The sequence below is a fragment of the Balaenoptera physalus genome (assembly GCF_965194825.1).
Source record: "Balaenoptera physalus genome assembly, chromosome: 7".
Taxonomy (NCBI): domain Eukaryota; kingdom Metazoa; phylum Chordata; class Mammalia; order Artiodactyla; family Balaenopteridae; genus Balaenoptera; species Balaenoptera physalus.
Genome location: NC_138886.1, coordinates 117,446,278 through 117,461,881, shown reverse-complemented (window position 1 = coordinate 117,461,881; position 15,604 = coordinate 117,446,278). Strand labels below are relative to the sequence as shown.

The 15,604-nt window shown below is 41.5% G+C and overlaps 1 protein-coding gene across 17 annotated transcripts in view; it reads right to left on the bottom strand.

Moving 5' to 3' along the window:
* The window catches only part of LOC309664075 (uncharacterized protein), a 106,104-nt gene that overhangs the window by 49,009 nt on the left and 41,491 nt on the right, over positions 1-15,604 (bottom strand). For 15 of the 17 annotated variants that reach the window (XR_014265564.1, XR_014265565.1, XM_082469072.1 and 12 more), the window contains 2 exons: positions 14,159-14,263; positions 12,847-13,006 (listed from right to left, as the gene is read on the bottom strand). Coding sequence is in view for 10 of the 17 variants with exons in the window: in XM_082469072.1 (XP_082325198.1) it covers positions 12,847-13,006; positions 14,159-14,263 (265 nt within the window). In the remaining 7 variants the exon portion in view is untranslated. Of the gene's footprint in view, positions 1-12,846; positions 13,007-14,158; positions 14,264-15,604 lie in introns of those variants that run through there. The other 2 variants (XR_014265566.1, XR_014265568.1) reach the window with 1 other exon arrangement.

Here is a 15,604-nt window from a genome sequence, read left to right as displayed (position 1 = left end):
CCAAAACCAGACAAAGATGTCACAAAAAAAGAAAACTACAGGCCAGTATCACTGATGAACATAGATGCAAAAATCCTCAACAAAATACTAGCAAACAGAATCCAACAGCACATTAACAGGATCATAGCTGATGATCAAGTGGGGTATATCCCAGGAATACAAGGATTCTTCAATATATGCAAATCAATCAATGTGATACACCATATTAACAAATTGAAGGAGAAAAAATATACAATCATCTCAACAGATGCAGAAAAAGCTTTTGACAAAATTCAACACCCATTTATGATAAAAAAAACCCTCCAGAAAGTAGGCATAGAGGGAAGCTACCTCAACACAGTAAGGCCATATATGACAAACACCATTCTCAATGGTGAAAAACCAAAACCATTTCCTCTAAGATCAGGAACAACACAAGGCTGCCCACTCTCACCACTATTATTCAACATAGTTTTGAAGTTTTAGTCACAGCAATCAGAAAAGAAAAAGAAATAAAAGGAATCCAAATAGGAAAAGAAGTAAAACTGTCACTGTTTGCAGATAACATGACACTACACACAGAGAATCCTAAAGATACTACCAGAAAACTACTAGAGCTAATCAATGAATTTGGTAGAGTAGCAAGCAGGATACAAAATTAATGTACAGAAATCTCTTGCATTCCTATACACTAATGATGAAAAATCTGAAAGAGAAATTAAGGAAACACCCCCATTTACCATTGCAACAAAAATAATCAAATACCTAGGAATAAACCTACCTAAGGAGACGAAAGACCTGTATGCAGAAAACTATAAGACACTGATGAAAGAAATTAAAGATGATACAAACAGATGGAGAGATATACCATGTTCTTGGATTGGAAGAATCAACACTGTGAAAATGACTCTACTACCCAAAGCAATCTACAGATTCTGTGCAATCCCTATCAAACTACCAATGGCATTTTTCACAGAACTAGAACAAAAAATTTCACAATTTCTATGGAAACACAAAAGACCCAGAATAGCCAAAGCAATCTTGAGAAAGAAACACGGAACTGGAGGAATCAGGCTCCCTGACTTCAGACTATACTACAAAGCTATAGTAATCAAGACAGTATGGTACTGGCACAAAAACAGAAATACAGATCAAAGGAACAGGATAGAAAGCCCAGAGATAAACCCATGCACATATGGTCACCTTATCTTTGATAAAGGAGGCAAGAGTATACAATGGAGAAAAGACAGCCTCTTCAATAAGTGGTGATGGGAAAACTGGACAGCTACATGTGAAAGAATGAAATTAGAACACTTCCTAACACCATACACAAAAATAAACTCAAAATGGATTAAAGACCTAAATGTAAGGCCACACACTATAAAACTCTTAGAGGAAAACATAGGCAGAACACTCTATGACATAAATCACAGCAAGATCCTTTTTGACCCACCTCCTAGAGAAATGGAAATAAAAACAAAAATAAACAAATGGGACCTAATGAAACTTAAAAGCTTTTGCATAGCAAAGGAAACCATAAACAAGATGAAGAGACAACCCTCAGAATGGGAGAAAATATTTGTAAACAAAGCAACTGACAAAGGACTAATCTCCAAAGTATACACGCAGCTCATGCAGCTCAATATCAAGAAAACAAACAACCCAATCCAAAAATGGGCAGAACACCTAAAGAGACATTTCTCCAAAGAAGATATACAGATTGCCAACAAACATATGAAAGGATGCTCAACATAACTTACCATTAGTGAAATGCAAATCAAAACTACAATGAGGTATCACCTCACAGCAGTCAGAATGGCCATCATCAATAAGTCTACAAACAGTAAATGCTGGAAAGGGTGTGGAGAAAAGGGAACCCTCTTGCACTGTTGGTGGGAATGTAAATTGATACAGCCACTATGGAGAACAGTATGGAAGTTCCTTAAAAAACTAAAAATAGAACTACCATATGACCCAGCAATCCCACTACTGGGCATATATGCTGAGAAAACTGTAATTTACAAAGAGTCATGTACCACAATGTTCACTGCAGCTCTATTTACAATAGCCAGGACATGGAAGCAACCTAAGTGTCCATCGACAAATGAATGGATAAAGAAGATGTGGCACATATATACAATGGAATATTACTCAGCCATAAAAAAAAGAATGAAATAATGCCATTTGAAGCAACATGGATGGACCTAGAGATTGTCATACTAAGTGAAGTCAGACAGAGAAAGACAAATATGGTATCACTTATATATGGAATTAAAAAAAATAATACAAATGAGCTTATTTACAAAACAGAAATGGACTAACAAACTTCGAAAACAAAACTTATGGTTACCAAAGGGGAAAGGCTGGTGGGGGGAGGGATAAATTAGGATTTTAGGATTAACATATACACACTACTATATATAAGACAGATAATCAATAAGAACCTACTGTATAGCACAGGGAACTCTACTCAATATTCTGTAATAACCTATATGGGGAAAGAATCTGAAAAAGAATGGATATATGTATATGTATAACCGAATCACTTTGCTGTACACCTGAAACTAACACAACATTGTAAATCAACTATACTCCAATATAAAATAAAAATTAAATTTAAAAAACACTGTACTAGTTTCAGATGTACAACATAATGATTCAATACATGCATGCACGAAATAGTGTCAATGGTAAGATGACCACACATGCTCCTAGCCTAGAGCAGCCCCCTTTACACCTGTAGTCCCAATGAACTAATTAAAACCTCCCTATTGTTTGCAAAAGTGTCCTTATTTGGGCAACAAATTTTGCAGCCACCTAGCTAGACGAGATGAGAGAGAAGTTTCTATACGATAGAGGAGGGATGCCCGTGAGGAAGAGGCTGAGCTACCTGCAGGCAGGGACAGGAGGGCTCTCAACAGATCCTGGGATTGATCCCGAGAATGAGGCAGAGTGCTTACTGGGCAGAGAGAGAAAGGGAAAGGGCGCTCTGTGCGTGACGGCCACGGGGCAGGGATCAGCAGGGGCCCCGGACCACGGAGGACTCCGATATGTCTGGGCAGCAGCGGAGGGGTGAGAGTTGGAGGAGGCCATCAGGGGGTTCCTGACTCAGTCGGGGGGGTTCACGGTAGCTGAATCCTAAAGGCTTCTGGGTGTTGGGCTGGGTACTCTGAACACATCCTGCTGGTAATGACGACGTCACAGCAGACAGTTTAGGTTAGGTGTGTGATTTAGAAAAACAAACATGTCTGTTAAAACTTGAATTTCTGAGTATTTACCGATTTGAACCAACTTTGTAAAAATTACATCAGTGGGGGGCTTCCCTGGTGGCGCAGTGGTTAAAAATCTGCCTGCTAATGCAGGGGACACGGCTTCGAGCCCTGGTCCGGGAAGATCCCACATGCCGCGGAGCAACTAAACCCGTGCGCCACAACTACTGAGCCTGTGCTCTAGAGCCCGCAAGCCACAACTACTGAAGCCCGTGCACCTAGAGCCCATGCTCCACAACAAGAGAAGCCACTGCAATAAGAAGCCCGCGCACCACAACGAAGAGTAACCCCCGCTCGCCACAACTAGAGAAAGCCCGCGCGCAACAACAAAGACCCAACGCAGTCAAAAATAAAATAAGTAAATTAAAAAAAAAAATTACATCAGTGTTAGAATTATTGGCACCGTTATCTTCACCATCACAATTTTAGAGCTTTTTATTGGATGGTTATTTAGTTCTAGGCATTAGGCAAGGCAGGTTACATACACTGCCTCAATTAATCCTCACAACAGCCTTTTGAAGTTAGCCTTAGATCTGATTCCCATGCACGTGAAATTTTGAGTGGGGGAATCACCAAGAAATGTTCAACCTTTGAAAATAAATAAGCAGTAATTTCAGGTTAGCACATTTAATAACATTTGCAGAAATATTTTGATTTTCTCGCTGGTCCTTCCGAAGCCCTGACAGGAGTCAGGGTTTTCTCAGACAGTTGCCACCTGTCTGTTGACACCAAGGTTATCCTGATAGACTGCAAGTAAGCTCTATGGATTCCTGTGCTTCCTCAGGAACTACTTATTCTGTAATTTTAGATGAAGCCAGGAGTAAGAAACGTTGTTTAATAACTCAGGATCCCACAGATAAAGAAGTGAAAGTTTATCCAAAGAATAAAGGAGCCAAATGGAGGTTCAACTGGACAGGGATGCCCAGCTCCTCTCTCAGTAACTGCCCGTAAACAATACAGAGCAAGGTCCCCAAGTTAAGGAATGTCTTGGTGCAGGGACTTTGCAGGCAAGGACTCTTGTAAGGAAGCTCTAGAATAATGGGGCTGGGCTAACGTCACCTGTGACTCCACCTGGCATTGTTAGTGACTTCAAAATTTATTTTATAAATTAAAAAAGATTTATAAACTCAACTGTTACGTATTTTCACTTAGACTGTTGCCTAACTGCTCATGTTCACGTCATACCCCAAGGTAGGGAGGCATAGCTAACATTTTTTCTCTCCACTGGAATGCATCTTTTGCTTTGTCTTTTTTCCTTAGAAGAAAATTATTTTAATCTAAGGATTATTTAATTACAGACATTCAGATGGCCAATAGACACATGAAAAGATGCTCAACATCACTAATTATTAGAGAAATGCAAATCAAAACTACAATGAGGTATCACCTCACACAATGGTCAGGATGGCCATTATTAAAAAGTCTACTAATAATAAATGCTGGAGAGGGTGTGGAGAAAAGGGGACCCTCCTGCACTGTTGGTGGGAATGTAAGCTGATACAGCCACTATGGAGAACAGTATGGAGGTTCCTCAGAACTAAAAACAGAATTACCATATGATCCAGCAATCCCACTCATGGGCATATATCTGGACAAAACTATAACTCAAAAAGATACACGCACCCTAGTGTTCACAGCAGCACTATTCACAATAGCCACGACATGGAAATGACCTAAATGTCCATCAACAGATGAATGGATAAAGAAGATGTGGTGCATATATACAATGGAATACTACTCAACCATAAAAAAAGAATGAAATAATGCCATTTGCAGCAACACAGATGGACCGAGAGATTATTATACTAAGTGAAGTTAGAAAGAGAAAGACAAATACCATATGATATCACTTATACGTGGAATCTAAAATATGACACAAATGAACTTATCTATGAAACAGAGACAGACTCAAAGACATAGAGAACAGACTTGTGGCTGCCAAGGGGAAGGGAGGGTGAGGGAGGGATGCAGCGGGAGTTTGGGGTTGGTAGATGCAAACTAGTAGATACAGGATGGATAAACAATGAGGTCCTACTGTATAGCACATGGAACTATATTCAACAGACAAACCATAACAGAAAAGAGAAGAAAAATAAAAAGAATATTTGATTTTACCTTACATAATTCCTTATTTAATGCTCTTCCTTTCTTTATATAAATCTAAGTTGTACCTTATCATATTCCTTCTCCCAGAAGAACTTCTTTTAACATTTCTTGCAGAGTCAGCTGTTTTTGTTTGTCTGAGAAAATATTTCTCCTGTACTTTTGAGGTATAATTTTTGCTGGATATAGAATTCTACACATTACTCTATATAAAATACATAAACAACAAGGATCTACTCTATAGCGCAGGGAACTATATTCAGTATCTTGTAATAACTTATAATGGAAAAGAATCTGAAGCTGTACACCTGAAACTAACACAATATTGTAAATCAACTATAGTTAAATATAAAAAAATTTGTAACTATGTATGGTGCTGATGAATGTTAACTAAACTTATTGTGGTGATCATTTTGCAATATATACAAATATTGAACCACTATATGAAACTAATACAATGCTATACATAAATTATACCTCAATTTAAAAAAATAAAGGACAAAATATTTTTAATTAAAAAAAAAGTTACCAGTTTTAAGGAACTGAACCCTGCGTAAATCCAGAGATTTGTGGATGAGGAGGCAGACTCAGAGAGTAAATCCCTTGGTCTGAAAGTGGCCAGGTCTCTGACTTCAAAGCCCTTAACCACTTAAGGAAGCAGGTCACTTGAACATTAGAAAGTAGGAAAATAAAAACATGAAGTATAAGATAAAAACATAAAGTTTAAATGAAGAGGAACAAGAGTCAGAAGTTCTTTACATTTTAGAATATCTAGTAGCTCCTCCACATGATATGTGAATTCTTATGATTATTTACTGGTCACGGTCTACAATTACACTGTTTTTAAGGGATGACACTTAATGATCATTTAATTCAAAGTCCCTGGAGTTACCTGTGGTCATGAGATGTCAACAGATTTGACAGGTCACAGCTGCCTGCAGATCACTTGTCTGTGGGTAAGCTACAAGTAGAGACGAGTCACTAGACCAGTATCACGTCCCAGCAAAGAGCAGTGTGATATTGTGATTTATGAGAGGGGCTGGGGGTCGAATCAATCACCAGCGGTCAGTGATTTAATCAATCGTGCCTATGTAGTGGGGCCTCCAAAAAACCCCAAGAAGGGTGCTGGGAGAGCTGCTGAGTTGAGGGACACGTGGACGTGCTGGGAGAGGGTTCACTCTGAGGGATGGAAGCTCCTTGCCCTCCCCAGGCCTTGCCCTACACACCTCTTCCACTGGTTGCTCCTGAGTTATATCCTTTTATGCTAGATTACCAAATCTAGTTAAGTAAAATCCTTCTCTGAGTCCTGTGAGCCACTCCAGCAAATTAACTGAACTCGAGGAGGGGGTCGTGGGCACCTCCGATTTATGACTGGTTTGTCAAAAGCACAGGTGACAACCTGCACTTATGACTGGCATCTGAAGTGGAGGGGGCAATCTTGCAGGACTGAGCCCTTAACCTGTGGGATCTGATGTTCTCTCCAGCTAGGCAGTATCAGAATTGAGTTAGAGTGTAGGAACCCAGCTGGTGTTGCAGAATTGCTTGATGGGTGGAAAACCCACCCACATGGTGTCAAAGTGAAGTAGTATAACAGAGCATGTTAAAGTAAGGAGAGACACACAGGAGTGATACTTATCACTGCATTCATTGTGTTAATACAGTTCACATGCTTTTTTGAAGGACATGTTGTATGCCAAGTCTAGGGCCTTTTGGAAAATCTAAATTGGTTAGACAAGAAAATAAAGATCACAAACATTTGTAGTTATTCAAGAAAAGGAAGTAAACAAGATGAGAAATCCTTGTGTAGTGAGTGAATATTTTGAAATAGTCATCTCCTTCCTCCCTCCTCCTCCTGTCCCTTCCTTTCAATTAAATTAGGTCATTCTCTACTAATTGAATCAAGGAAGCGATGTGACAGCAAGAGAGAAAAAAGAGCCTCTTCCAGGATTCTGAGTTTCCAGAGACAAAGCTTTCAGGCATCACACCAGGGGTTCTAACTATGCAGCTTCTTCTCACCCCTTAGGGGATATTTGAAAGGCGCTGTATACTAGTTGGGGGGTAGGTGTTTTTCACAACAACCGGGGACATTATTCCATCACCTGAAAATAGTGGGTGAGGCCAGGGATGCTAAAGAGTGGGGAAAATCCTGCAGGACAAGGAAGGGCTGACCCCAAGTTCCAAGAGCACCTCTGTTAGAACTCACTGACAGGCAAGGATATGGAGAAACTGGAACCCTGTGCATTCAGCCACTCTGGAAAACAATATAGCAGTTCTTCAAAAATTAAAGTTAGAATTACCACATGACCCAGCAATTCTACTTCTGGGTATAGACCCCTCCAAAAATTGAAAGCAGGGACCCAAATAGATACTTGTACAACAGTGTTCACAGCAGAATTATTCATGATAGCCAAAAGGCGGAAACAACCAAAATGTCCATCGTCGCACAAATGTGGTCCATCCATACAACAGAATATTATTCAGCCTTAAAAAGGAAAGACAGTCTGACACAGGCTACGACACGGATGAACACTGAAGACATTATGCTGAGTGAAATAAGCCAGACACAAAAGGACACATATTGTACAGTTCCACTTGTATGACGTACTTAGACTAGTCAAATTCATAGCAACAGGAAGCAGAATGGCGATTCCCAGGGGCTGGGGGTGGGGAATGGGGAGTTAGTGTTTAACGGGGACAGAGTTTCTGTTTGGGAAGATGAAAAAGTTCTGGAAATGGAGAGCAGTGATGGTCACACAACAATCATAATGTACTTAATGCCACTTAAAATTGGTTAAAATGATGAATTTTATGTTATGTGTATTTTACCACAATTAAAACAAAACAAAACTCACTCAGTGGCAGAGGAGACATTGAAAGCAAGCCTTTTCTGCCCTTAGGCCCATAAAAAGATCCCTCAGGCTGGGAGAAGCAGCAAGGGAGGCCAGCTGGAGAGGCAGGCAGTGATGCGTTTCTGAGAAAGGCCCTGCTCGCTGTTCTTGGGGAATGGTCAAAACCTTCACAGATCTCAGACGGGGAAACTTGTACCGCGCTTCCTGGTACAGCCCTAAGAATGGCAAGAATTTGGAAGAGGGACAAATATGGCTCTGTGCCGTGTCTTGGCCACCCCAGGTCTTAGCCTCACAAAATCCCCAGGCCCCAGTGAGTGCACGAGCAGAAGAACAATTGCTGAGTGCCCAGGAGTGGTGGGGAAGTGGCAGAAAGAGGCACAGGAGCTGAGGGCAGGCAGATGGAGCTGAAGGGACCTCACAGGGTTGCATTTATGAGCAGGGACAGCCCAGGCTGATGGGCAACACAGTGTCCCCCGAGCACACAGACACTACGGAGGATCAGACGAGTCCCTCCAGTGCCTCGGCTCTGCGGAAGCCTCCCCGGAATCTGCGTGTGACACCAGAAACCGAGACACGTCTTGAAGTGAGTGAACGAGGGTTGGAAACAGAACCGTAGTTGCACCACCAAGTTACATTTATTGCAGCTGAACCTCCAGCTCGACATGCAAAGCCATCCTCACTTCCCCCCAGCTCTCTAAAGGTTGCAGAGCCACTGGGGGCCTTCAGCAGAACATCCTGTCTAATTTTTCACGTGTATGAGGACCTCCACCATTAGTGAGTTCAATCGCTATCACTGTGCTTTCCCTCTGTTCACAAAATGTTTCTGCACCGTGTTGGGTGGAGGTGCTTCAGCAGAGCATCCCCCTGCCTACGGAACGCTGCCCCCCCAGCCCTCGTCCGAGGCAGCACAGCCCGCCCGGAAGCAGTCTTCCACTGTAGGTGCCTATTTTCTATTTGGGCATGGAGCAAGGAAGTGAGCTGAATGAATATGATTAAGCTCCTGGCCTGCGATGCTCCCCACATGGTCTTGTTTTTGTTTTTCTTTAAAGGAATGATGCTAAACCCTAGTGGCTCCCCCAAACACCTGGATTTTAGTATCTGAAAATTTAAGATAATTAGCAAAACATAATCCCGACTTAATATAGCTTTCATCTGCTCCTATCAATTTAATATGATTATTCCCAGTGTTAATTTCAAGTTCTAAATAGTCTCCTGTAACAGGCGGCTCACATAGAATCCCATCTCTTCATTTTACTAATTCTACTGCAGATAAGTGTTCCCTTGGCTATTCAGGCAAATCCTTGTAATCCTGGGAATGTGGTCGTTAAGTAACTAACCTCTGGTTGGAAAAAAAAAAAATACCAGTCCTGGTCTTCATCACATTTCGATACTCTATGGAGCCCAGGTTTGGGCAGTTTCCAGTTTTCTTCTGTCTGGAGACTTCAGTTGCCTGTAAGGCTTCTGAATTCTGTTTTCCTGGCGTGTCTGCTGTGGAGCGTCTCACAGTTCTAGCTCGCCCCCCACCCCGGCACACTCTCGGGCCTGCTCCCTCTCCCTCTCCCTCTCATCCTCCCTCTCACCCTGGGAATTAAAGGTACGTGCTCTGCAGTCTCAGTAACCTGGCTTTTAAGTGAGACCACAGTACAAAATAATAAATGAGATTTTAAACAATGTTTGAAGTGGGTGCAAGCCATGCTGTAGGTTTCGAGATGGATATTCTCGCAGAAGCCATTGTGGAAGATGACGAAAGGCAAATGAATCACAGATGAGGGCGAAACAAAAACAAATGAAGTAAGGAAAATGAACAGACACAGATTTTAGAAATGATTTTCTATTCCTAATTAGGCTTGATACCACCATGTTTGGTTACTGATATGTCTTCATTCACGTCTTTGGACCTTCTTAAAAAAAGAAACAAAGAAGTCACTTCAAGGGACCCCCTCGTTTCAGTTCCAGAGTGTGGCTCAATACACTTACGGCCAGAGTCCGGCAGCCATCACACACCTACGGTAATGCCTGCCTTCTTGGTCATGGGGTGCTGCCTGGATCTCATTTCATTACTCAGGACAATACGACATTCGTGTCCACAGCAGTCTACGTTGCTCCAGGTCTGAACACGGGCATGGAGTAACCATAAAATAAAAGGAGGGGAGGGCTTCCCTGGTGGCGCAGTGGTTGAGTCTGCCTGCCAATGCGGGGCGCACGGGTTTGGGCCCTGGTCTGGGAAGATCCCACATTCCACGGAGCAACTGGGCCCGTGAGCCACAACTACTGAGCCTGCGCGTCTGGAGCCTGTGCTCCGCAACAAGAGAGGCTGCGATAGTGAGAGGCCCGCGCACCGCGATGAAGAGTGGCCCCAGCTCGCCGCAACTAGAGAAAGCCCTCGCACAGAAACGAAGACCCAACACAGCCAAAAACAAATAAATAAATAAACAAACTCCAATCTCTAAAACAAAATAAAATAAAAGGAGTGGATAAGGGGACAACAGCACACAGCTCTGGGAACCCACTGATGGCCAGTTTACTAGCCCAGGTAGGCACGATCACTGTAAGCTAGAATAGTGCCCCAGATGACAAAGATAGGAGCAAGAGGATGAATAACTACCTAATGGCTGACTGCAGACACTGATTTGTTTTCATAATTTTAGGTTGAATATACCAGCTTGATGAAAGTTTTGAAAAACCGAGTATAATTCTTTATTAAAATAAAAAGCACAGTGAGTTATGCTTTTAAAAAAGACTAACTTTAGGGAACTAGATATTTTCATGGCTCCACTGATGACTAGCTAATTGACAAAGGGAAAATGCATCTTGCGAGTTCAGAAAGCTGGGGCTGCAACTAGTCTACTTATTTTAACCAGTCTACTTTCCTATCTGGATGTATGTGTAGAATATGCAAATCAAATAAAATACTTATATTTTACTGTATACATCTGAGTTAAATTGTTGTCCAGATTTGGTTGTCAAAAGTTGCCTTTGGAAATTGCTAAAATCCACTTCCGGTAATAATGAGGTGATTATTAATTGGGCATGATGAAAACAGCACAGGATTGGGAGCTGTAACACCTGTGTGGCAGCCCACTCTTCTATGCTTGTATACTCAACAAACAGTCCTTAGTGTCTTTGGACCTCAATTTCCTTGCTTAAATATGCCAATGGTTAGAATAAAGACTCTTAACCTGGGTTGGAAGGGTCCATGACTCCCCTGAAATCAAACTCTTTCGTGTGCCTTAGTGTCGAGGCCTTTCTCTGGGGAGAGGTGCGGTAGATCAGACACACCAGCAGCGACAACTCTCATCTAAAGGTATCATGCGATTCCCTGTCCCTGGGCATGGGATGGCCTTGCAACTTGCCCTGACCAACAGGATGACGCAGAAGTGATGTTATGTGACTTCTCAGCCTTGACCTTGCTGCTTCTGCCCTCGTTCTCCTGGAAGGCTGCCCACCATGTAAACAAGCCCTGGCACCCCTGCTGGAGAGCTGCGGCCCAGGTGGCAGCCAGCAACAACCGTTGGGCGTGTGGCTGAGGGTGTCCTGGACCATCCAGTCTCAGTTAAGCTAAGGATGACTGAAGCTTCCTGAGGGGTCCTGGATGAAACCAGCCAGCTGGGCCCAGGAAAACAGAATTGTGAGCAAATTAATAGTAGCTGCTTTAAGCCACTAAGTTCTGGAGTGGTCAGTTACCACTGTATTATTTAACTATTCCAAGAGTGTATTTAGCTTTTATCGAATTCTCAAGGGTTATGACTTTCTGAATTTGAATTAGGTTATTTCAAAGGTTATGATTCCTTGTCTCTGCTCTCTTTGTTAACTATGTCATAGGTATAATTTAACGTGGCAGTCTTGCATTCAAACTGCATTTTAAAGTGAATTCTAGAATTTTTGAACTGAAGAATCAGCAGGTCTCTGAGTCTATAGTTCAAAGACGTTTTCTACTTTCCTCTTAAAAAAAAATGTGGAACAGTCCTCAGGCACATCTTACAATCTTCATATTTTTAATGATTAAAGCAATTTCATCTGAAAATTCTATTAATATTTCGGTTATTTCCAGACCAACGTTTGAACTTAATTAGGACAGCAAGCATTGCTCCTAAGTGATCTTATTCTTCAAGCCCTCTTAACCAAACTCTGTCCCATCCTCTCTAGTCTACAGTGCAACACAGAGTCTGAGGGAGTGGTCTCCTTGTATCTTTACTGCTGACATCACATGGACGAAGCGCCACCCCAGCCGTGCATGGATTCTACACTTGCTTTTGTTTCAAACAGCCCTCTTCATCACTGGGAATGTTAGCCTCCTTCTGGATTTAGTCTTTCTGACTCTTTTCTCACATGTTCTTGGCAGTTTTTTTGTATCCATGCTTGTTTTTCCAGATCATCTTTCACACTTTACATACACCATTTAAAAATATATCTGACCTCAACAAACAGCTTCCTGCACAAAGATAGTAAATCTTTTTGGCTACCTCCTTCCCTTTTCTTCTTCTCCTCCCCACCCCCTCCAACCTGCCCTTGCTTTGGACCATTTACAATTGTAGCATCAGAAGTTCATTTTGAGGACTCTCCCCTGCTTCTTTTTGGAATCTCAGACCAGGGGGTCAAAGTCAAGCTTTTATAATTTCCTGAGATATTTTAAAACTCAAACTAACCGACTGTATGTCTGGCAGTGACCACATCCCTCTGGAATTTTCTGATGGCCAGGTGGCCCTCTTCCAGGATTCCTGTCACTCCTGATTTTCCGTGCAGAGCCTCTGAGTTGGCCAGAATTAGAAGCAGGGTGTTAATCCTCTTCATCACTTCCTCTCCCTTCTGAAAGATGAAATTATCATGTGGGTTAGCGATTCTCAACCTGGCTGCAGGCTGGAATCACTAGGGGGCGGGGGCACTTAAAAACAAGCAAGCAAATGTCTGGGGCCCTACCCTGAGAGATTCCGCCTTAATTAGAATGGGTGGAGCCCGCCTATCCATGTTTTTAAAAAGAAGTCTGGGATTATTCTAACGTGCAGCCGGGGTTGGGAGCACTAACTGATGAGGTAAATCGTGAATTCATCAGAGGCTCCGAGTTTAGAAAATGAGACATCTGGCGGATGCCGGGATAGCTGAGGCCCCCATCACTGAGAGTCCGAATGCTTCTCTTCCCTAATCCATTAAGTTTTAACACAGGCAATCCAGTTCTAGCATGTCTACACAGGACAATGACAACCAGACCATGATATTACTTTCTGATTGTTGATATCAATCTCAACAGAGCTCTAACATCTTTAAACAAGATGAAGCTAGACAGCAAAAAGTCCTTTGAAAAGTTCAGAAAATAGTTGGGGACAGTAGTTTTTCTGAAATTCCAAATACAGATGAGCTAACTGCTGTGGATGGTTTTCCTTACTAGTTAAGAGAGCAGTTTGACAAAGGAAATGTACTGCAAATGAAAAAATAAAGCAAAACTTTTTTCTCCTTCTTTGATCAATTTTCAGGATGCTAATTCTGTGTTAGTCAAAAGGCAACTGACATGTCAAATACATTATATTTTTGAAAAATTCTCTCTCACCATACATCGCATACATTACATACTTAGGCTTTAGAATTTTTTAAAAAATTCTAATTGTTAATTATTATCACCAAGGATGCAAATGCAACTTTTCATGAGGCTATTACTCTTTCACAATGGAAACGGCCTTGTTTCTAGTTAGTGGCAGAACTGATTTTGGTGTCATTCGCAGAAGTAGGCTAAGTGTCAGCCAAGCTGGGATGCTGAGGCGTGAACAGCAAGTCAATTCTGAAGGAGCATCTTTTCAAAGGACCTACTGAGGGCACAGCTGCATCTTGGCGACCACAGCACACGCTGGGATTGCACAAGCATGATTACGCCAGGTAGGTGGTGTTAGACACTAGAGGCATGCAGGGGAATTCAGCCTCCTATGAACTAGAGATGACCAGAGGAGAGCAGTTTTCCTGAATGCTTACTCCAGGAATAGAAGCTGTAGAGTCTAGCTCTAACCTGTTCCAAGTTAGCTGTGTAGAAACTGCTATCTGCGGACAGTAGAAGTGCAGAGGTATGCTCTGTAGAATCTAAAAACAGAAAGACAACAGAAAGGATGAGCAATATTGTCATGCTGAAATACTGCAACTGCTTTCAATCAAGCAGGCCCTTTTGGAATCACATGCATTTTGTCAATAATTCAGTTTTGCAAACATTTTGCAATATGGTATCATCTGACAAACTCTCAATAATGTATTTTTCCACTTTCTAAAGAAAGCACATGTAGAAAATGGTGTCAAATAACATGAAAGGGTGTGTTTTGAAACTGTGGACACTAAGAAAACTAGTGTTGCTTCTCTTTCCAACTCTAACTCATGCCACATTGAGCTAGGATTACAGGAGTTGAAAATAATGCATGACAAGATGGTGGAATGAAAAAGAAATCTTGACAAAACAAGACAGAGCTAACAGCAGAGTGAAGGCAACTGCTACAGGGTTTCCTAAAATTGGTGCATGTAACTCAGACCGAGAGTTATTTTAACATCTCTTTCATTTTACTTAGACATACCCAAATACACACAAATATTTCACCATCTACTGCCAAATATCAACAATGAAAACGATGTATACTTTTGTTCTGTATCAGGGCAAGAACTGCAGATACATGCATAAGTGTTTACAGAAGTTTTTAAAAATCTTAAGTTATATTTCTCCTCCTACCGAAATTGTGCAGTCTTTCTAAACAACTCTGTTGACTTTCCTGGAGAAAAGAGAAGACTCCCACTGTTTCAAATTAAGGTCCACATATTAGCAGAGGAATTACTGGTTATGACCAATGGAAGACAGATTGGCTGTTCCTTCAATTAGAAGTACGTACATTCACTTTATAAATAGTTTGCCATTGGAAAGCAAGCACTTCAGATCTCAGGTGTGCATCCGTGATTACTTTTTCCACCTCTTTCCTTAGTAGGACAGGAAAAAACATACTTAGAACCCTAATGTTTTGATTTTGCAAGCAATACAACCAACCTCCTGATTTCATGGTAAACCAGGAGGCCTTCCTACTTTGGCACAGTTCAGCCAGGACTGCACAAATGACTGGGATCAAAAGAAGACATTCTGCTTCTTCACTTGAACTGAGTCAGTGCGAATTAATTTAAAATGTCAAACTTGATTTCAATAAAAGAGACTTGAAAAACAATACTGTTTGGTTAAGAAAGAGGTTAATGAGGAAAATGTAATCCCCACTCAAATGCCATTGGAATGCAAAGCCACATTTATTTGCATGTGTGGTAGCTGTAAAAGGTCCAAGGAATTTTGTTTTCAGTGTTTTGAATTGTTTATAATGTATTCTTTTTATTCCATCTACTAACAATTCCCAGAAATGATGGAAATCAAAAGATGGAAAAACATAATGGCACTTGGGTTCT